This window comes from Halichoeres trimaculatus, unplaced genomic scaffold, assembly GCF_033239565.1.
Source record: "Halichoeres trimaculatus isolate MK-OKI-2021-1 unplaced genomic scaffold, fHalTri1.1 fHalTri1_scaffold_4, whole genome shotgun sequence".
NCBI lineage: Eukaryota > Metazoa > Chordata > Actinopteri > Labriformes > Labridae > Halichoeres > Halichoeres trimaculatus.
The window spans coordinates 31,052,562-31,076,363 of NW_027437182.1; the positions used below are offsets into that span (position 1 = coordinate 31,052,562).

At 38.8% G+C, this 23,802-nt stretch overlaps 2 protein-coding genes across 3 annotated transcripts; one reads left to right on the top strand and one right to left on the bottom strand.

The window, feature by feature from the left end:
• Window positions 1-44: 44 nt before the first annotated feature.
• LOC141789639 (inosine-uridine preferring nucleoside hydrolase) lies at window positions 45-7,085 on the top strand. Its single transcript, XM_074669165.1, has 6 exons — window positions 45-113; window positions 1,525-1,713; window positions 3,193-3,375; window positions 3,443-3,554; window positions 3,627-3,763; window positions 6,345-7,085. Exons 2-6 carry the CDS (start codon window positions 1,525-1,527, stop codon window positions 6,708-6,710), a joined length of 987 nt encoding a protein of 328 aa, XP_074525266.1. The 5' UTR covers window positions 45-113; the 3' UTR covers window positions 6,711-7,085.
• A 1,630-nt stretch (window positions 7,086-8,715) lies between these two features.
• Window positions 8,716-18,075, bottom strand: LOC141789638 (cyclic nucleotide-gated channel cone photoreceptor subunit alpha-like). 2 transcript variants are annotated; one of them, XM_074669164.1, is made up of 9 exons: window positions 17,898-18,075; window positions 15,655-15,779; window positions 15,377-15,466; window positions 14,408-14,578; window positions 11,510-11,569; window positions 10,851-11,051; window positions 10,646-10,747; window positions 10,446-10,552; window positions 8,716-10,345 (listed from the first exon to the last, which is right to left on the bottom strand). In XM_074669164.1, the coding sequence occupies exons 2-9, from the start codon at window positions 15,753-15,755 to the stop codon at window positions 8,949-8,951; spliced, it is 2,229 nt and encodes a 742-aa protein (XP_074525265.1). In that variant the 5' UTR covers window positions 15,756-15,779; window positions 17,898-18,075; the 3' UTR covers window positions 8,716-8,948. The 2 variants fall into 2 exon arrangements, with proteins under 2 accessions (XP_074525265.1, XP_074525264.1); XM_074669163.1 differs by lacking the exons at window positions 10,851-11,051; window positions 11,510-11,569.
• Between the last annotated feature and the right edge of the window lie 5,727 nt (window positions 18,076-23,802).

Consider the following 23,802-nt stretch of genomic DNA (forward strand, 5'->3'; position numbering starts at 1 on the left):
AAATTCCCAGTCAGGAACTAGACCCCGTTGTGCACTTTAAAGAGTCGGTTCTAAGAGCCAGAACGTTCGCGACCGACGCATTCCCAGTTTGAAGTATATTTTGCAGACACGGGGTAAGTGCTCTCACTACAGCGTACTTCAATCGTAAAATACTGAAATTGGGCTCACTTTTTGTGTGAGTCAGCTTAACACGAAACATTGTTTTCCAACTGAGCTATGTAAATGAATGAGGAAGTTGTCAGAAACTGTCTATGGTGTCCGTATGAGAAGCTGAAAAACAAACGTAATGGAAGCCAATAAGTCAAAGGTGTGTGTGTGCGTACAAACCAATCAGAATATGGGAAACCGTACCATAATTGTACGGTCTATGGGGAAACCACAGGTAGCTGGGTCAAACTACCAGAAAAAATATCTTTGAACATTTCTTTACTTTGAACATTAGGTAAAGTATATACGGGGAATTTGAAAATGTGTATATTGCATTATTTCCCATCTCAGTGTCGTTTTATTCTTGAATTAAAGACATTGTTGTTGTTTTTTTTTCTTTTTGCTATCTTGAGTGGTAAAACCTTTATAAGCATAAAGAATACATTTTTAACAACTTTAACACTGTCTTTTAAGTCCAATAAAATTTTATATAACATGTTTGAAATACATATGTATTACTAAATAAGAAAAGGAATTGCTTGAAAACCAAATTAAGTCACATCTCCTGAATAAAATCCCAAAGATGTGTGCGTGGTATTTTTTTTTTCTTTCCAAAAATGTACTTTTTTTAGCAGGTCTATTCATCAATTTAAATGAACACTTTAACAGATAAAAAAAATCCAAGACTCTAGAAATTATTGAAGTCTTTTACTGACGAGGTCACAGAAAACAGCCATCTAGTTAGTTTGAGACATATTGGGTTTGTTTGTTTGTTTGTTTTTTTTCAATTTAATATATTCAAGTCAGATAATGTACATGTCAGGTAGAATGCCAAGCTGCCAAACTTTGGCACAGTAACCCTCAAGCAAAAAAGAACCGCATCTAAAATCAAGCACTAAACATAAATCTATCATCTTTCACTAAGTACTAACACATTCAAGTGAAATTTAGCATTGCCAAGTATTGAAAAACCTTCAACAACGTCCCTTTTAGCGGTGCTGGGTTAAAGTTAATGGAAAGTTCAATGACTCATGCTTTAGTGTTTGTTTTTTCTTGGTTCTCCTCTGATAATCCAGCTGAAGGAGCTCAAACTTGTCTACATATCAGTCATTGAATCCGTAACAGTGACCGGGTTTGAGAAAAGTATCACCAACTTTCTGTTTGTTGATGTGACATATACATAAGTGGTAAGGGAAATTATCACTTGACCTCACCTCTGCTGACCTTGTGAAAATTACAGTTTGATACTTTTTCTGTTTTACAGAATTTGTATTAAATAAATATGAGCCACAATGTTAATTGCGTCACATTAACATTTTTATCTGTGAGAAAAAGTTGTTTTGTACTTTTTACTGAGATTTTTTTCATGTTACATAGATGGCCATGGAAAAGAAGCAGGTGATCATTGACACAGACTGCGGCATTGATGATGCTCAGGCCATAATGATGGCTTTGGCCGCACCAAACGTTCAGGTTGTGGGAATCACCTGTGTGTACGGGAATGCAGCGGTGGAAAATGTGTGTCAGAATGTTTTGAGGGTGCTTGCCATCTGTGAGCGTGAAGGGGTAAGTTTTCAGAAGCTTTATAAATTCCCTGTACACTCCCTACCAAAGGTATCAGGACAGTGAGGCTAGTTCCTTTATTTACGCTGTGAAATGTGAAAAGGATTTGACACCAAAATATGAATGTTTCAGTTTTTGTTAATATTTAAATCTTGATCTGATACACAACTTTGAAGATGGCACCTTTTGCTTGACTGCACCCATTTTTCATGTGAGCAGGAGTATTGGTATATGTGACAACAAGTTTGTTTGGTTCCAGTTATGTAACACCAGTTATTCAAACAATAAACAGTGCTGAAAATCTGTGCTCAGTTTCAGATTTGTGGACTGCTCTAATAGTTAGATGTGCTTCCAACATGAAAACCAGAGAGCTGTCTACGGGTGAAAACAACCAATTTTGAAGCCGAGAGCAGATAGAAAATGAATCAGAGCCATCACACAAATATTGACCTTACCTAGCACAACCATCAGGAATGTTCTGAGAAAAACAAAATAGCAGTTGTCAGCATTATACATTGTGAGAGCAGTAAAGAACGACTCCACAACTTTGAGTGACATCTGCAATAACTTCCAGAAAGCAAGAGTGAAGGTATCATAATGTACTGTTCACAGAAGACTTCATGAACAAAAGTACAGAGGCTACACTGGAAGATGCAAACTACTTATTCAAAAGAATGACAAGGCCTGGCTGGAATGTGCCAGAAAGTACAGAAACACACCTCAAAATTCTAGGTTAGAGTTTTATGAACTGGTAAGACAAATATGATCTTTTACCCAAGTGATAGAAGGCTAGAGTTTGGAGGGAAAGGTTCTGCTCATGATCCCAAACAGACAAGCTCATTCGTGGAACACGGTGGAGATAATGTCAGGGCATGGGCTCCTATGGCTTCTTCTGAGACGGGCTCAGCGATCTTTAGTGATGCTGTTACACATGATGGTAGCAGCTAAATGAACCCAGAGAACTACAGAAACATTTATTTTGCCGGTTTAAAGAAGAAAAAAAAAAGCAACCGAAGTGATCAGAAGATCCTTCATCATGCAGCAAGATAGTGACCCAAAACACTGTCAAAACAACAAAGGAGTTCATCTGGAACTAGAAGTGGACAGTTTTAGACTGAACAACTCAATCTCCAGACTTAGACCCTATAGATTATGCATTTTACAAAAAAGTTTGGTAATGTAAATGGCTCACAGGCTTCATACAGGTTTTCCAATGTAAGGGTTTTCAACTAAATATGAAGCTTGCACCACATTTTCCCTCAAGCTGAGATCTTGTAAATTAAAAAAAAAGAGGAAAACCTCTGTGGTCCCATGACATAATGCTCAGATTTGAAGTAGAAAAAATGGTTTCAAAACAGTTTTTGGTCTTTGTAGCTCATTCTTTTTCTGTACGTGTCTTCTTCTGAGATCAATAGTATGTTTATACTCTGAGTATTTTGTATTCAAAGCATCTATGTGACCATTCTTGCTGCTGATCTGTAGATACCTGTGTTTCGAGGAGCCGGCAGTCCTCTGGTTGGAGCAGGCAGCTCACCCACTGACCACTTTGGCACTGATGGATTTGGAGATGTGATGAAAGACAAAGACCCACTGTGGGAGAGGAAAATCCAGAGAGAGCATGCAGTGGATGCAATGATCAGGCTGGTGACTGAGAACCAAAAGCAGGTGAGAATCTTCTCAGTGGTGTGTCTTTAATGTGAAGCCGCACTGTGCTCAAACATGCTCTCCTCAGATCTCTTTGGTGGCCATCGGCCCGCTTACTAACCTGGCGCTGGCTGTCAGACTGGATCCTAGTTTTCCTCAAAAACTCAAAGACCTGTACATCATGGGAGGCAATAAGGAAGGTAAACAAATACACAAATATTAACTTTTAGGAAATATATATTGTCTCTTTTAACTTGACTTTGTTTCTGCAGGGATAGGAAACGCAACGTTGTGTTCCGAGTTCAACTTTTTCATGGACCCAGAGTCTGCCTACGTGGTTCTTGAAGAATTTCTCTGCCCTACTTACATCGCATCGTTGGAATACAGCTGCAGAAACTCACTCACATGGGTAGGATATTCATTTTTAATTGGATTTTTGAAGTGATAACAAGCATATTGCGGATACACAATGGTAAATCTCACACTGAATATGTCCATTAGCACATAACTGAAAACAGTAACACATACACTCATCGACCACTTTTTTAGGCACACCTGTCCAACTGCTTATTATTGCAAATTTCTAATCAGCCAATCACATGGCAGCAACTCAATGCATTTAGGCATGTAGACATGGTCAAGACGATCCACTGCAGTTCAAACCAAGTATCAGAATGGGAAAGAAAGGTGATTTAAGGGACTCTGAACGTGACATGGTTGTTGGTGCCAGACGGGCTGGTCTGAGTATTTCAGAAGCTGCTGATCTACTGGGATTTTAACCCACAACCATCTCAAGGGTTTACAGAGAATGGTCCCAAAAAGAGAAAGTATCCAGTGAGCAGCAGTTCTGTGGGCCAAAATGTCTTGTTGATGCCAGAGGTCAGAGGAGAATGGACAGACTGGTTGGAGCTGATAGAAAGGCAACAGTAACTCAAATAACCACTGGTTACAACCGAGGTCTGCAGAAGAGCATCTCTGAACACACAACACGTCCAACCTTGAGGCAGATGGGCTACAGCAGCAGAAGACCACACCGGGTGACCCTCCTGTCAGCTAAGAACAGGAAACTGAGGCTACAATTCACACAGCAACACCAAAACTGGACAATAGAAGATTGGAAAATCGTTGCCTGGTCTGATGAGTCTGGATTTCTGCTCCACATTCAGATGGTAGGGTCAGAATTTGGCGTCAACAACATGAAAGCATGGATCCATCCTGCCTTGTATCAACGGTTCAGGCTGCTGCTGGTGGTGTAATGGTGTGGGGGATATTTTCTTGGCTCACTTTGGGCCCCTTAGTACCAACTGAGCATGGTTTAAAGTCCACAGCCTACCTGAGTATTGTTGCTGACCATGTCCATCCCTTTATGAGCACAGTGTACCCATCTTCTGATGGCTACTTCCAGCAGGATAACGCTCCATGTCATAAAGCTGGAATCATCTCAGACTGCTTTCTTCAACATGACAATGAGTTCCCTCAAATGTCCTCCACAGTCCCCAGATCTTAATCCAATACAGCACCTTTGGGATGTGGTGGAACGGGAGATTCTCATCATGGATGTTCAGCCGACAAATCTGCAGCAACTGTGTGATGCTATCATGTCAATATGGACCAAACTCTGAGGAATGTTTACAGCACTTTGTTGAATCTATGCCACTAAGGATTAAGGCAGATCTGAAGGCAAAAGGGGGTCCAACCCGATACTAGCAAGTTGTGCCTATTAAAGTGGCCGGTGAGTGCTGACGCTCTCTGGAGATGTTTTACAAAAATAATTACAAATCATTAATTAATTATAAACAAAGCTGATGAATACTTTCATGAGGGCCTGTGTCCATCAGTTGCAATTTTTGCACTGGTAGCACCCTTGACCTCAAGTGTTGTCTCTGGCACTAATTTTAACTGGGTTGCCCCCGTTTTAAATATTTCTTGCCTAAGCACCTGTCAAAATAGAAATTATACCCCAAAAATTAGAATTAGGTGCATGCTATCAAGCAAACAATAAAAAGGCCACAGCAGACACTGCTTGGCCTGCCATCAGCAAGTGTACACAGCAAGAGTGAATAAACAGACCTCAATGAACACAAGTCTCATCGTGTGAGTTCGTGAGGAAGAAAAAGGAAGGCCCTCCACTGCAGATACAGAGAAATGCAATAAAATAAAGCTGCGTTTCCACCAAGCAGTACGGGTCAGTTCAGTACAGTTTGGGACGGTTTGGGACAGTTAAGTCTCATCCCATTTGCGTTTCCACAGCAAACTGTGCCCTCTCGTGGTGGGCAGCATGTAAGCCGGATGCCAGAAGCCACAGCTGGTAAACAATAGCGCAACGCCGTAGCAGCTTACCCCGCTATTAAATCCAACAAAGAAGAAAACGCGACACAGTAAACAAAGAGCACGGATGGAAGACATACAGCATTTCGTCCTCTCTGTGATTTTCATGTAACTCTCTGTTACAAAGAACAATCAAGCTTCGTTTCAGAGAAGTCTGTGAGCCGCCAGGAGAAATGCAGCCGCTGTCGGGGTAAGTGACGGTTCTTTTGACCAATCAACTGTCTGCAGTGTGTTGCTCCACCTCCCGAGAGCGGATTGGTTCAGTCTGGCACCCATAAGAAAGGGTCCCAAAAAAGTTGGACGGCTTGTCTCGGTTTTTAAGGAATCCGTCCCAGACTGCTTGGTGGAAACGCGGCTTAAGTGACACATTGACCAGTAGGGGGCCAGGTTGGTCTACACACACCTAGCATGCTTAGCTTTGTAGCCATGCTAATATCAGTGTGTCAAAGCAGCCTGTAGGCTGCACAGTGAGTAAATCTGTCTGTGGAGGACATTAAAAGCAATAATGAGTCAATCAAAGTGATAATATTGAAGGCAGCGTCTTTTTAAATCAAATTTTAAACACTGTTTCTGTTTATACTTTTACAAAAACGGATGGAGTTGAATCTCCAGATAGTTTTTGATCTCTACAGCTGGTTTTATTGATGTCCCTTGTTGTGCAGGAGTTCTTTGAAGAGTTGATGAACCAGGATGCACCTGCTGCAGCCTTTATGAAGATGATCACATCTCAGTGCTGGGCGTACTCCAGAGAGGCCATGGTGACAAAGAGAGATGTGTACTTTGGACCTGGCTTTGTCTCTTACGATGCTTATGCCATGTCTGCGTTTATTGATGACCACGTGGTCACAGAAAGAATTGAGTGCCCGGTTCGTGTGGAGCTGCAGGGTTCAAACACTCGTGGCATGCTGGTACTGGATCGCACAAATCGGCTGGTGAAAAAACACAGTGTGTTCATATTCACTAAGTGTGATATTGCACGGTTTGGTGAGTTACTAATGATGTCTCTAAGACAACCATGTAAGAAGTGATCAGTAAGACACAACATGTTATCTGAGATCATCTACAGCCCATGATTGGTCACCTGTGCAACAACAGATCTTAGTAAATTCAAAAATGCTTTTATGCTCTAACATCTGCTGCCTGTCAGGAGTGACCAGCACAGGGACCAGCTGCACATGGTCCATTTTGTTTTATGTGTTAATTCCTTAACTCACTGATTAACTTTATAAACCCAGAATAAATATATTTAAAACAGTTGTGATGAGCTCAGAGTTGATGTTACTAAGTGGGAAAGTGGGGTAAGATGAGCCAGTGGGTAGGTTGACCACCTCCTGTATTTTGGCAATGGTACACTTTTTTTATGTGACCAATTCTGCAAGTACCCTCCATTTTCTTGACCCTGTGATTGAGAAAATCATATGGTAATGTGGTTTGTATGTTTTCTTTACAAAAAATGCTTTTTCCTTGTCAAATTAAGTAATAAAAATAATAAAACATTTTTATGTTTCGTTGAGAAAGCCCTTTTCATCAAAAGATCTCAAAGTGTTACAGCTTAATAACAACAGAAAGACAGTTATTAAAGAGCTCTTAAAGAGACAGAGACTCACTAAACACAGACTTTCTGATCATAAACTGGCCGTTGAAACTGGTCAGGATCAGTGATTAGAGAGATTACACAAATATTAGAAGAAGATGCGAAAAAACCCTCTACACTTCAAAAACATGTGCATAAAAAATGAAATGTACAAAAACAACCAAACTTAAACCATAAAAGAGTTATTTGTCAACAAAATGTTATCATGTATTTCATATAAATCACTTCTACAATAGCTCTACATTCCATGAGATACTTGAGTTTAAGTTAGATGTGCTTTAAAAAGTCTTTGAATCTACAAAGTTCTCATCCTTTTTGATGATTTATCAGGGTCATCAGGCCTTTGTACTATTTCTCCTGGGTTTTGTTTGTGATTTGTAAAGGACTAAGTTTCCTTTTTGTAAATTTTTTTATTCCAAGTAGCAGGGTCAAACAAAATGAGTTACAAACTATATTTTTTTTATCTCAAACTATTTTTCAGTTTTTATGTTGTTTTTATTTTCATCATTTATTTTCTGTTTTAGATCATAAAAAAACACTTGACTTTTGTCAATAATTAGTTATAAACTTTCTCAACTAGTCGACCAACTGCAGTTTTTTTAAATGGAACTGGCTACATCTGTCCACTTGATGGTGCTGTTGGTCAGGATAGAGGTTTCCTTTTAATGCGGAAAAATAGAGGCGAGGCAAATAAACTGCAAACTATGCAATATAAAAGGCATGCTAGGGATATTACGAACACACATGAATGCTCCCTCAAAGTCTTTCTTATCCCTCAAACAGCCATCAAAACTACTATCCTATTCTGTTACAGCCCCCTTCCAGGAACTGCTTTGTGTTTTCAGTTTCATATTGGCAAACACTCTTTTTGGTTTTCACTCTTTTTCAGGTCTCATTTGTCTAATATTGAGGTACTGGCAGGAAGTTCCTCTCCACACCATTCAGAGGGGACACCAGAATAAACTAGGGTATGTTTGAGAGCCTTAAAGGTGAGCCTACCTGTAGAAGAAAAAAAAGCAACCAAGTTGATCTGTCTGTCACACATCAAGATGATTATTAGAGTACGCGCAGCTTTCTTTGGATGGTCGCAGTTAAATTTTACAGAGACTCATTCCAGGTCTGTAGCTAAAGGCTGTTTTCAAAAGAACAGGAATAGAAGCAGAGAAAATCCAGACACAGTATAAGTTATAAGAACATTTTAATATTTATTAACATGTAAGCTCATAATTTACATCTTATAGTGTATGCTGACAACTTATAAACAAACTGCATTACTGTGTATTTCATACATTCACATACAGTACCAAAACGATGGCTTGATGCTGTATTTTCATTTGAAATAAAAAAAACAAAACATCAATACTGATCAGGAAAGAAAACATTCCCCTTTATTCTAAGGCTCTGGAAAGCCGTGTTTGCATACACAAGTGCTTCTGATGAACATACTGAAGAAGTTCATGACAACATGAAGCTGTCATAAATGTTTCAATACTGTAAAATATACACACAAAAGTATGCATTGCTGCATTAGCTGTACATGTTTTGACACATTATGATGATAAAATGAACAGACGTATAAATAGATACAAACATGGGCCTTTAAAAAGTGTTGCTGTGCTATTCTACATGAAAATTCCTTCATTCCCTTCAAAGTCCTCGAGTATCTCTTATGTTACTGTACTTTTTTGTCCTTGTCGGCCACCACTTCTGAAAGGTCCTGGGGTTGTATGGATTTCACTTTGGCCTCCATTTGTGTAACTCTCTGCTTCATCCTCGTCTGGCTGGAGGTCAACTCCGCCATCAGCTTGGCAAACTTTGTCTGCATGTCGTCCAGGTTGCTCTGCAGTTTGACGATCTTCTCCTCCAAGTCTTTGGGATCAGCACCAGCGTTGGCAACGGCTTCGTCGATCAGGTTGTCTTTCATCAGGATAGCTTTTCCCTTCTCTTCCAGGGCTTTTTTGGCCTCTGGGTATTCAGTGAGAGCTTCCATCAGGTCATCTTTGGACAGGGCGAAGAGATCGGAGTAGCCAACACTTCTGATGTTAGCCGTTCTCCTGTTGCCAGCTTTACTGCCTTTGATTCCCAAAATACTGATTTCCCCAAAGTATGCGCCGTCACTGAGCACTACGAACTGAGTGACGCCATCATCTGCCACCACAGCGAGCTTCCCTTCCTTGATGATATACATCTCCCTGCCAATGTCTCCCTTCTTACAGATGTAATCTCCAGGACTGAACACCTGCGGCTGCAGCTTGAGCACCAACTCGATCAGTAGACCTGCTTCACAATCCTGGAAAATACGCACCTTTTTCAGTGTATCCAGATGGACATTGATAGCGATCTCAGCCCTGAGCTTGTCTGGAAGGTTCTTTAAAACCTCCTTCTCATCGCAGGTCTTTTTTTCAGTCCACAGGTAGTCAAACCACTTGATGACTCTGGCCTCCAGGTCTTTGGTGACCTTTCGAAACTGCATGTACTGCTTAATGGAGTCAATCTTAGCCTGAAACTCAGCACGAGAGGCGTTCATGTTGGAGATCATGGCACCGACGTTACCGACGATACTAGCAAAAATGAGCACACCAGTGAGGAAATCAGAAATCACAAAGAGGAACTCTACATCCCTGACAGGTGGAGGGGTCTCCCCAATGGTGGTGAGAGTCAGTGTGGACCAATACAAGGAGTAGATGTACTTTCTGGCCAGGCGACCGTGCTCCGGATGGCTGATGTTAGGATACACCCATGTATCAGATCCAAAACCAATGGTTTTTGAAATGGCAAAGAACAAGCAAGCATTCCAGTGGATAATAATGAGGATGTAAAGTACGAGGTTACTGATTCGAAACATGTTTGGGAAGCTTGTTCTGGTCTCAGTCCGCTCAAAGAATTCAAAAAGCCTGGAGATTTTGCAAAGACGGTTGAACCTGAACTCTGGGTTGTTATAGCCAAATTTCAGAAACAGCAGGTCAGTAGGTATCATCGAGATAATGTCGTATTTAAACTGAGATGTTGTTCTGTATTTGTCTCTCAGTTTCTTGGAGTCTTTAACCAGAAGGCCTTGTTCCAAGTAACCTAAAAGGAAAAACACAGAAATGAGGAAAAGACAAAACTCTGTTGACCACAAATGAGAGGATACAACCTCTGTCTTTAGATATTTTACAAACTGTCTGACCTGTTCTTGATCTGACAAATGTGTCTCCGTAGTAGATCACATCTGAGGTGTAGTCTAGAACTATCCAGAGCTTTGTGTATGTGTCCTGGAGTTCATTGAAACAGGCTCTGGAAGGAGGAAGAAGGAGAACATGATTTTAAGTTTAAGAACACATCACAACATGGATGACTAATTTTTCCAGCAGGATAAAAATATGATACCTAGTTACAATCATCATCAGGTTGTAAAACACTGGGCCGGCGATGATGGTCAGCCATCTGTAGTACTGGTCTGCGGCTGGATCCATAATCCAGATTTCTTTCCTAAAAACAGCTCAACATTAGTTTCAACGGTTTCTTAATTTTTAACCTGTAGTTTTAAATTCAGTTTCTCCCCAGACGGGACTGGATCTACAGGTGTACTTACGGTGGCTCCTCTTTCTTTTTGTCATCTTTCTTATCATCCTTCTTATCATCTTTTTTCTCATCCTTCTTCTCATCCTTTTTCTCATCTTTCTTTTCATCTTTTTTCTCCTCCTCCTTCTTGTCCCCGTCTTTCTTTTCGTCTTTCTTCTCGTCTTTCTTCTCCTCCTCCTTTTTATCATCTTTTTTAATCTCGTCTTTTTTGCTATGGACCACAAGTTTAGTTTAAAAGGAGGTAGAGTGAAGGGCCAAGGTGATCTATGAGGGGTTTTGGGAGGGCTACCGCTCTAAATGAAGGATCTAATGAAGGTTTCACAGCCTGAGGGGTTTGTTTGAAGAGCTATTGTAGGTGGGGCATCTGTCCAGTAGAGGGCAACAGCATCAAGAGAAATCTCCACACGTTCTGGTGAGAGCTAAACCCATCGCTCTGACGATAAGGCAATCCCTCAAGCAAGCACAGGGTCAGAGGTGTTATCCAACTAAAACGGGAGCTAACGTTAAGTGGAAGAAGGAACCTGAGGAGCTAATGAATATTTATGCTATTTACCAAAAAATAACTACACCACAAAGTACTAAAGATGTCAACAAGACCTGTAAACAAATTTTTCTATGTATCTAATTCTATTTTATTCTATTTTCTCACACAGCTATGTACACACTTACTCGTCTGTGTTGTTGCAGTTATTCATGTTGTATGTAGCCAGTGGCCACTTACTCGTAAGACTATGAAGAGAAAATAGAGAGAAGACTTTTCTTGGATCTTTAATAACATCACCTTCACCAACCCTCTTATTGCTCTCATAATCTTTCCAATTCTCATCTTGTCCTCTTTGTTTCCCTCCATCCATCTTTCTGTACAGCCTTGGCCCTCAAACAAAAAAAAATACTTTGAGAAAATACCCACAAGAAGTTTCATGAAATAAGTTACCAAATTGATCATCCAAGTACATCTTGTTGATGGTCCAGTCCTTGCTTGTATCTGAATTTTAGGGAAGTTTCTTAAATGTATTAAATCACAAGTGATTTCAGATGTTGAACTTGGGCTGCCTGTCTTCTGAAAGATCTTCTGGTGAGTTACTGTTAGCTAGTGATTTAACATTTATTAGTGGTGGTTATGTAACTGTATCTCATAATATATGATTTAAGATGGCTTGCATATAAACTGGATTGGTTACGTCTCATTTGATGCTTAAGTATTCTTGTTTATTTTATATACTGAACAGTAGGTGATTAAATTTGTACAACGGCCTCCTTGTGTACTGCTCAAGCCAACTCCCCAAAACACACTATACCATTAGTTAGTGGTTGGCCAGCAGCTATAATCTCTTATTTATTTTAAATATGTGCAATTTTCTATGTAAAACTCATGAATGTAGATGGTCCAGCAAACCATGTCCTTGGGACAATACTCAGCCATTAGCCAGCAGTTACAGTCTCTCTTCCTGTCACAGTGTTTTTGTAAAACTTAACTAAACTCCAGCTCAACTTATCCAACAGTCATAAATTCAAAGTGAGTGGCTAACCTGACATTTGTAATACACTTGGCTCAGCACTTGCAGAGCATCAAGCTAACCTGGTTATACTCAACCTTTAGCTGGCAGGTACCCCACAGTAACTTTCTCCTTTCCTCACTTATTGCTTGTGTGAACTTTAATTGAAAGTATGGCAGTTAATCAAACGTATCAAACAGTACGTGGTATTAAAGTGAGCAGCTAAACTGAAATTAATGGCACACTTGGCTTTAGCTCATCAGTATCTAAATGTGTTTTGTTGAATTTGTCCTTAACTCTAAAAAAGATACATATGATTTGCATGACAAGCGAACACCTCTTTAACATGTTTTTGTCAGTATGTGGTTAGGTACAAGATAAAACTCAGCATTTTTTACATTTTTAATATTTAGAAAATATATTAGCCAGCTAATGGTATTAGCAAGTGGTAGACTGGTAGTTTGGGTAGGGACATTTAAACTGTCTTTTCTAATAATGTGTGAGAAGACAAGCTAATCGATTTCATAATACCACCACTGACTGTTGTTTAGTCATTTCATTAATGTTCATTCTTAGTTACCTCCGCCATGGAGGTTATGTTTTTGGAAGAGTTTGAACAACATAAATCAAAAACTTACAAACTGATATTGATGAAGTTTTCAGGGAACGCTCAAAATAGGGTAAGGAAGAAGTAATTAAATTTTGAAGGTGGTCCAGATCACCATCTGGATCCAGGATTTTTTTAAAGGATTCTTTACAAGACAAGGTCACCATAATTACTGACAGATGTAAAAGTATTATCCAGATCCTGGTAATATTCTGGATACTAAGATCTAGAATTTGAAATATGCGCTGGGTCATCATAATTTTCAACACTGTCAGGAAACAAATTATCGTACAAACCTGCAACTAACACCAAATTGTAGCAGACAGTCTGCTGAAAGGGACTATAACATTAAAGTAGGACTAAAGTGTTGGTGACAATCACAATATGCTTGGCGGAGGTCTGTGCTCTGAGTGCTTTTCTAGTTTTACGTATTCAGTTTGTCTTGCTATTTGATCAGGGGTAATTAAATGCACAAGTGTATATGCTACTTCTAAAATATCGTATTTTCTTTGCTTTTAGCAATTCTTTTTTTTAAGTCTTACTCTCAATTGCACACTTGTCAATTTGCTTGATTGCTGCTCGTAAATTACTATTTACATTGCATTTACAGCTAATCACTGCAAATTTAAATAACATAAAGAACTGTGTTATTACAGTGCAGTAGATACTGTCAATGCAAGACAACTGGTGTAATTTATGACAGTAAAATACTGTACGTTTACATTTACATGTTAATATAATTTTATTTAACCTGTATTTATTTTTTACAGTAAGAATACTAAAAAATGATTACAAGTATCAGTTTACCAGCAAGGTACTAAACTCTGAAAAGTTTAACAGCGCACTTCTATGTGTCAATAATTGTTGAGCCTTAAGCAGTTTCATAAATGCATTCAATTTGATTTTATTTAACTAGCTGGGAATATTGTTCTTGGGTTTAAATATTTGCTCTGACATTTATTGAACTATAGAGAAAGAAAATTATGTGTGCTTCAATGTGACGAGCTATTCATCAAGCCTGTGGTTAGTGAACAAAGTAGTATAATGGAAGGAGACTATTTTCACCAGCAAAAATGTTATAGCATCAAAAAATACTGAAAAAATAATATCAATTCACTCCAGCTTTATGCATTTCCTAAATTGAAAACCCCTGTAAACCTTCCAAGTTCCATATCTCTAAACAGAAGTTTAGAGATGTTGCTCTTTCAGGCTCTTCAAAGGCTGAATATTCTGATTCACAGATATGTCACAGCCCTGACCCTGGAGTTGCACAATATTCAGCTGGTGTATAATTTCTGTCTCATTTCTGCTCAGTTTGACTCTGCAAAGCTTTGAGGAGCCAGCTTTTCCTTTTTTTGTGTAGTAGTTTAAGTTTTCCTGAAAGAAACATTGTCATTGTGATTTCTAATTTCTATTAAATTCTGTAGCACTGGTTATCTTTAGAAGCACAACCACACCACTTACTTTCTCTTGCGGGTTGTGTCGTGGCCCACAGAGTGAGCATTGCTATCTCGACTGGACGTGTCTTTGAGCTCAGGGCCTCTGAAGCGCTCCAGAAAAGAGTCGTGCCTCTCTGTTTCAGGGTTTATTCTGTGAGATGCCCAGTTTCGCAGCATGAAGAAGATGTAAGAGAGCCTATAGAGTTAGCAAGATGAAAAACAGAACAAAGTGACATCCGTCTAGGACTATTGGTCAACTAATGTAAAACAGACTAACAAAACTATTCAGTGTATCTACTTCTATAAAGCCAACCAAATTTTCCAATTACCTTTCCCTTCCACAGACATAAACAATGTGGTGATTACAGAGGCACCTAGTATGTAACATAACATCATGGATGTTGCATGGTTCACTCATTTCCAACTTATCTTAAGAGGTCTGTGAGTCTGTCTCCTTAAATGACAGTTATTGTGTTTGAAGTGAAGGACTTGGGCAACTTGGAGGGCTTTTGAAATGTATTAATGCTACACCTACCACAGTTTGGGAATCAATTATCAAAAACAGCTCGTACATACTAACAATGGACCAAATAAACACACACTAAAGTAATAAAATAAACTCTGAGAAAAAAAGTATACAAGTGTTGTCAGTTTCTTCATCTAAACCCAAATTACAGTCAATAAGATGATGGTTCCTACTTTTTAATTGGGAACATTTTCTTTCATTTTTTTACATTTAGGGCTTCATAAAGTCATTAAAGTAAAACCATGTGTTTCAAAAAGTTTACAAGCTAAAAGTCTGGTAACCACTGGTTTACTTTTTCATTATGCTGTTTTACATGTCTGTATAATGTTTACAACTATAGAATACAACTATAGTAATAGCATTATAGCTGCACCCAGACCAAAGCGGGACATAAGGGACACAAAAAAATTAGAAATACTAAAATTCAATTTAAACTAAGAGCTTAAAAGTAGCATTATGAGTGTTTACCTGGCCATGGCCCCTGCACCTGTAAATAAGTCTCTGTGGGACTCCGAGGACAGTGCTGTCTCTGTGTTTTCTTCACAAAGAGAGTGAGTCCTGGAAGAAAATATGGAGGGAAAATGACCATCACATGACACATCACAAATGATCATGACAACAACGTTGTATAAGGTACATCTGGATGTCACTGATACACTGTATGGGTTAGTTGTACTGTTGCAAAAAGCTCTTGTGCATATTTTAAGAATAACATGACTCCAAAGATTCTAATAATGACATCAAACCTGCTGTCTCCATTTTCAATGACAGCAAGCTCCTCATCAGGCGTTCTGTTTGACAACCGCTGTCTTGAAAGAAAGGATTTTTCACTCCCGATATTTGCCATGTTGTTGTTTTTGGCTCTGCTGGCCTGAAACACACAGATAAAGAAAAATAACACTGTTATACTGTGAGAAAGTAGGTAAAGAGGTGGGAGTAAAACAAGTTTATTCTTTTTTCTGCACATACAAATTAAATAATGTGTTTGCAGATTGAATTTACTCTTTTTTATTTATTTTCCTTTCTTGGTGTTCATCTGTTTGTTGTTAATTTACATGTCTTTTACAGACGTTAAAACCAAAGCTGGCTGCAGTGTTACAGGACAGACGTCAGATTCAACATGAAATACCAAGTAGCTAAACTCCCAATCAAAACCCTTTTGTTGCTTTTGTTGACGTGTTCAGTGAAAGCAACTTTTCACAGTTTGTCTGAGAGTAGCACCTAAAAATACACCCTCATTACGTCCTGAACCCTAAACAGGATCAGTGCCCTCTGTGAACGCTCAGCTGGTTTTTAAAATAACTAAGCTATGGCTTACAGGTAGACTGTGGTTGCTATGTTCAGTTGTGTGTACAGGAGGTTAATTCTATTAGGGCACCACTTAAAGCACAAGCCAAAGTGTATGAGACTGAGGACAACGACTCTTTCTAGCGTTGGACAAAGTCTGGAGAAACAGCCAAGTCAGCCATATTGTCCTGTAGCGTGTCTTGAAAATGTGTGTAAAATCTATCTTATATTTTCACTGAGACAGAGCTCATATCCTTTATAAAACAATCATGTTGCTCCTATAATAACGCAACATGTAAAGCCAGATTTTTTATTTATTTTTGATTATTCATTCAAATATATTTATATGTTTTTTTTACCTGCTCATGGTAAATACTGACTCACTGATCTCTGGGGAACACCAGTGGTTGTAACACGTGCACGCATGTAGATTAGTGCTAATTCCAGGGAGTTAACCAACCCCCACTAAATTAAATCACACTGGCAAGCACCAAGACGCTGAGCACTCCAAGGATGACAAATGGTGAAATCAACAGTTTGTCTGTACAAACCTGAGTTACATAATCATTTTTGTGGACACTCAGCAAATCTGTAATGATTTGAATTTGGCTAGAAGGGACTTAAGATTATATGTTCTTTGATATTTCTTTTTTTGGTGCAACCATAAGCCACAGACTGCATAAGATTGAGGGAAATTTGAAGAAAAATATCAAAACACACACTAGCCCCTACTTCATGGGGGAAAAATCAGTGCCATCTCCAACTAAAGGAATAAACTGGAAGTTATAAATGACAACAAAAAGCAATAAAAGGCCCTGATGTCCAACTACCAACATGGAGTAACGGTGATCGACAGAAGCCTGCATCTTCATGTGATGATAAAAATTGCGACAAAATAAAAATGCTTAAAAGTTAAATTGATTATATTTTTTTGTATTATTACACCTCTCTCCATGTGTCAATACTACCCTGCAGAATGGAGATTGTGTACCTCTACAGGTACATCTCCTTTACTCATTGATTTGTTTTCCCATTTTCCCATTATGTAGAAGACATGAGTGCAAGTTAACCATGTTTTAGCTGAAAATTCACGTGTTGGTCTTTGACTGACTGTTGTATCAAAATCTCAAAATGTAAGCACATTTAATAAAGTTGTAGGCCTGCAATCCCTGCAGATCATGTAGAATAGATAGGACCTAATTTAGAAGTACATCATTTCTCGTAGTTTTTGTGAGATGTTTATATTTTTTTCAGGTCATTTGCTATGTAAAGTTGGTCTTGTGTTATTTTTTATCATGTCTTTTGCCTGGTCAGGCCTTCAAAGCTGCATTAATGTACTGAAAGGGGATATCCAAACAATGTTGGCTCATTTACTGCAGGATATACAAACGTGTGTCCTCTTTGAACATGCAAAGGTTGTAAAAACAGTGATTCTAGCAGTGACGAGTTGTTTTTCAAGTGATGTTAAAGAACTAAAAATGTCCACTGTTAAGGTAAGCATCTGGGGGGAAATGTTGCTGCTACAGAATGAGAGTGAGAGTCCAAATGTTAAAACAGAACAGAAAAACGAATGCAGAAAACTTTTATAAAACAGTGACAACACGTTTAGGGGAACAATTAGGATACTGTCTTGAAACAGTCACATGAGAAGACTAAGTAACAAGCAACGTCTGTGGATAACCGTATTTAGCAGGTAACTCACCTGTTTGAAGCCTCTTCACACTGACTTTTGTAACCCGACCGAAGAGAAGATTTTCCTGTGATTGCTTTTGTGTAATCCCATCTTCAAAAAACAAATATTGTACAGTAATCCAGGGGAATATTTCCAATTTCCGTGTGTCCGAACGAAGCGTCGCCAAAAATATCGCTCATTAGTCCCTGCGGCTCTGCTGGATGAAGAAGACGGTGTGGAGAGCTCACAGGTCCCAGATCAGATCAGACCAGAGCGGAGGAGGAGGAGGGGGGACCTGCTCATCCCTGTACCTGCCATCACCGTCCACAGCTCTTCATAGACAGACTAGCCACACTGACACATTTTCGCTCTACATTAAATTAAAAATAATGTTGCACAGTGAAAATTATGATATTTGAGATGCCAAGTGTTTCTTTAAAGCATTATTACCATACTATAGCTAGCTACGTTAGCTAGCTTGACGCTATTATGCGTCTGCTTTAGCATAGAAAATACAGTTAGCAAGCAAAACATAACATAAACTTACTTCCTATAATTATCATCTAGCAGGACAAAAAATAATTACACCCAGTGGTGGGTCATTCAGTATTTTGTTAAATGTCTTATTTTACTACATCACCATGAAAAAAATTACAACCTTTTGATTGTATTATTTAGCCAAAAATTTTATTCTTCAGGCAGTGTTTTTGTGCATTAGCCATAACGGCTTGTCTACTCTAGTGAAGTTAGCATTAGCCAGCAAAACACAAGCACTCTCTTAATCAATGCTTTGGCCACTTTCACTGCAATATTAGACTGTTAAAGCAATGTTAGCATGTAGAGTTTGAGGTAATGGTAGGCCTTGCCAAATCATGCAATGTAAGTATTTTTTTTTTCTGATTAGATTAGTGTTTGAAAGCTTCAGCTAGATGTGGCTTGTGGGCCACAGTGTAATTTAATTAATTAATATGTAAACATAAATATTGCCATTTAATGCCTTGTACCAGAGTTAGCTCTACGCTAATCTTCAACTACAGTACCTTGGCAGATCACAGTCACATAAAATAAAACTTTATATCTCACTAGTGTTAGCAGTTAGCTAGGCGATATAAGTTATTGTACAATCTGTATCTTGTGGAGATTTACTTAAGCATTTGACAGCTAAAAAAGTTAGCACGACTGAACAAAACTCATTGCTCATTAGCCTCTTCTTCACAGAATTACTAAACTTGAACGACTTAAATATAATGAGCCAAGACTGTGTTAGCATTTGGCTTTTAGCCTTTGTATTGCCTGGGCATGGCTGGTATGGCCTTAGAATGTGATAGCTTTGATTAGGTCTTCTGAACAAATGTGGCACATGGATTTTTAGTGAAAGAATCAAATCAAATTTTTAAGGTTCACTGATGGTGTTGAATTAAGTATCTTATCCCACAAATACCAGCTCACTAGTTAAATCGTGCTTCAAAATACCTCGAATATCTGTTTTGTGGTCTTAGCGGATCTATCTTTTCTGCATTCATTTACTGAAATCACTTTAGGTTATACGAGACACTACAAAAGGAGAGCAGGGTTGAACTAAATGCTGTACAAGTTAAGGCATTAATAACTTAATAACTATAGCTTGTACAATAAGTTAGTTGAGATAAGTGGGAGACTAGAATTGATCAACAGAGATCCATTAGGTCTATTTCAACTCATTACCTAATTTCTAAAGGGGGGTTGTACTATCTGATTATCTTGGAAATGCACAGGGAAGCTAGCATACAGGAGACAATGGTTGCACTGTGTCATGGTGCACTTGGGAAGCAAGGGTTTAGGATGCAGTAATTACCTTCTGCCTTCTGGCAGAGATGTAAAGAGGCTTTCAATAGAGCTCTATGCACCTGGAGGCAGTCCTAAACCTAATGAGGTTTGGAGAAGGCGAGAGTGATTGTTCTACTATTTTTGGTCTTCTACCTCAGTAGCATTCACATGAATATGTTTTTGGTCTTCCACGTCTTCATGGCTCACAGATCTGAGTGCTTTGGGTATTACTTATGACACTTGGTTTAAACAAGGACTTTGGCTCCTACTAATGCTTTGACATGATGGCCCTAAAGCAAGTTTAGAATTTTATTTATGTCAGAGGCAACTTAGAGACGTGTTATTTCTGTCCCTCTGTGTCCATAGACTCTGTATGTAAGCACCTTTTCTGTGTATCCAGTATTACACGGTTTCTATTAATGGATTGCCCTAAACCCACTCGCACTGAGGACAATCCTAAAGTCTATTACAGCGCTAATTCCCTGCAGTTTCAGATCACCACAGGCGCACAAAAGACACATGTTTTCAGATTCCGTTGAAAACATTGTACAAATTCAAAAGTTTCAACGGATGATTGATCAAAAAATGAGTATATGTGTGACAGTAGTCACCAAATAAACCCAAATAAATACTATAGTGTGCCTAGATCAGCTGGTGTTTAGCTGAGTAAGAATAAAGCACAATATTAACACAAAAAGGGGAAATGTACCATGCAAGTGACATATCTTTATGTGACCACGTCCCCTAGGGGGGCATTAGCTGGCTGAAATAGGTTCCCAGGTCTAAGCTGGGATTAGCAGTGGAGCTCCGTATATTGCCAAGGGATTTCTCTTTTAACCTTATGCCTTCAGGTGGTTTGGAGGTGGCGGGGCCTCACAGGGGAGGATCAGCTATGAAGTGAAACATTATGATGCCTCAGTCTGTGCTAACTATCCCAATTATTGATATTATGTTATATTACATATACATTAAAATGTATTTCATTTAAGCATGTACATAATATATTACTTCATTTATCCCTTATCAAGAAAGATTATGTGATTATGTGTGTGGGGCAATGCAACCACAACTTCTGTCTGTTAAAAACTACCTGTCGTAACTGATTCTTCATAGAGATGATAGCTAGCGCTGTGCGTAGCCTGTCCCCAGTAAGGCTTTTAGTTTTACTTTGCCTTTCCCATTTGAAAACATAATGTTTGTCTAATAAAAGTAAGAGTTAAGTTGTTATTGGTTTCACAAAAACTAAGCTTTCAAACAAAGGATTTCAGCAGTTTAATATGATTAATCATACTTTATTCACAAGCTGATAATTCAAGTTTTTGAGGCCATTTTAATAATTTAAAGCTAATCTTGTGGCTTTCTTGGTTTAGGAATCAAATTAATAGAACAAAATGAACTTCATGACTTTTACTCTGAGAATTCCAATCAGAAGAATGCTGCAAGGGGACGCCTACTTGGTCTAAACCCTTTAAACTCAGCTGAGGGAAACAGCTTCAAAATGCTTGTGCAGTGTTTTGTTTCTTCTTTCTTTGAAATGATTATACTCTTATACATTCGGAGGTTTGCAGGAGTTGATGCACAACGTGCAGCTGCTTTCAGTAAAATGCATAATAAACAAAAAGGCCCTCAATTAATTTTGAGTGTTGCTGAATTCTGAGGGGTGTGTGATTGAGAAAAGAAAAGGAGAAAAGGATGATTTAGAGCAGGACAAAAGCAGTAATATAATTTGAGGGGAAAAAATGTTCCTTCTTAAAAAAAAGGACAACATGTACCATGCATGCCTGAGATGTGAAATTAGACTTAATGATAATCAGACCCTCAGCTGTGTCTTGGCAGCCAGCTTCACTTTAAGTGGCCACGGCCCCGCTGTGAATCCTCTTGTGCTGATGAGTAGGACCCTGCTCATCAGACACAGAGGACGACTACTTGTTCCTCTTCATTGTTTTATTCCAATCAGAGAGGATGATTTATCCTCTGCCAAACACTCGTAGTCAGCTCAGCTGCCATAACAACCTCAAGGACGACTGCGCAGAGACGTCCAACAAAACATGCCAGAAATGAAAGAAATCAGAAAGTCTCCGTCTGCAGTCGCCACACGTCTGAGATCTTCACTGATTTGTTCTTTTGCTTGTTTCATAATACTCCCATGATTTCACTGGGCTGTCATTAAGCACACTTGTACCTTTTTGTTCCCTCCTGCAATCAGTCAACAGGACAAGTATTTCTTTACATTCTTGATTTTAAAGTCATGTTTACAGCGTGTGTTTAAGGGAGGGTTTGATTAGCTCTTGGGAAACCTCTTAAAAATGCTACAAAGAAGAATGAAAATCTAAACTAACCAGTCTTTAATGAGCAAGTTCATAAATATGCACAACACCTGCAATAACTATGTTATTATTTTGGACATTTTTGCTTTTATTAGATAAGTCTGGTCCAAAGTCAGAGCAAGTGGAGCTCAAACTGCTGGAAAACTTGATGCTGTTTGCATGGGAAGTTTTAAACACCTTGATTCCAACAGATTTGTTGCCTGGATGATTGCATGAGTATGACAGTAAAAAACAAAGAGCTAAGAGAAACAAAACTCATCTGCTCCACCTGTTTCTCACGTGCTGCAGCTCTGCCCTCTGCAGGCAGCTCATGTAACTGCTCTCAGTGGCCTACTTGAAGACTTCCTTATCCTGAGCTATCTTACTTTCTCATTGAGGCTTTTCGCCCTGTCATCGACTGGAAAATCCCCAGTGCAATTAATAACCCAAACAATAAGTCAGCGCCCTGTAGGTGTGGCAAGGAATGGTTAAACAAATCGTTTCATGAGGAATACCTGATGAATGAGTCAAAATGTCAGCACATAAAAATAATCACTTGCTAAATTTTAATGACTTTTGTTTTGTTTACATTCATCTCTTTATTACAGTGATAGTTTAAGATCTGATTTTTCCTTCTGGTGGTTGAAATGAAGCTGGAAATTTCCTTTTCTGAAGACACTAAATCAGCACGTGAGCAGAAGGTTGCACACTACTCATCAATCGGTGTTCTTTGTTTTATCATTCTGACATTTGACTCCCATCTTAAAAATAAAAGGAAGTTCAGCAATGAATTCTTTTAAATTCATTACTCATTCTAGAAGAGCTGGATTTGGTGTGAAATGTTAATAAAAACTGCATTTGATGGTTTGAAATCATGTCAAAACTTCAGTTAAACGTGTTCAGATTACATGTCAAATGTCAAAAATTAATTTTGTTGTTGTTGTGTTTGTTCTGTAACATATGAGTTGGGAACGTCAAACCAAGAAACTCATTTCTGGGGTTCTGTAAGTACTGATGGCCCAGTCTTGCCTTACAAAGAATTGTAGCTGCTCAACAGAGAAGGGTGTCCTTTGTTTTATGGTACACTGAATTTGTTTCTTTTCAACAAGTGACTAGTCAGACCTGCCAGCAGACCAGTTTTGCACCTGGACTCTTAACTACACCCAGACTGTGGTTTGTCTTTCTGCTGTAAACAAACTCCTCTCTGATGTCAGCATGTGTTGCTCTAAATCAGGCATGTCCAAAGTCAGGCCCAGGGTCCAGTCGTGACAAGGTTCATTTTTCAAATTCATCTTATGATACATTGATGGCACATTAATTACGGTAATGAAATAAATTAATGTATCTAGTGACATCTTACTAAGCTGTGCATAGGCTACCTATGTAAAGCTAAAGTTCTGTACATTCTGCTAAAACTTCAAGAACTCTTACAGCTAACATCTTTAAATGAATATATCCATCATGATGTTTGCTTAATAAACATCCAGAGTTTAAAAAACTCATTAGAGGACACAAGACTAGATAAGAGTTATTAAATGGTGCAGAGAAGACAAAAATGGTGCATAGAAATAAACAGTAGTTCAGAATGTGTGGTCAGAGGTGTTTTGGGCTAAAAATGCTGTTTTCAGGTTTATGAAAAACAAACCTGACAAAATCCAGATCCTGATCCTGCCATGAAAAAAAAAAATCGTTTCACATTTTCTCCATATCACCCCCTAATGGAGAACATGTTCCCTCGTCAGAAGCAGAGTTTGTTGATGTTCACTCAGCGCCCAACACTGCAGAATACTGACCACTAATCACATGGGTTCAAGAGACACATG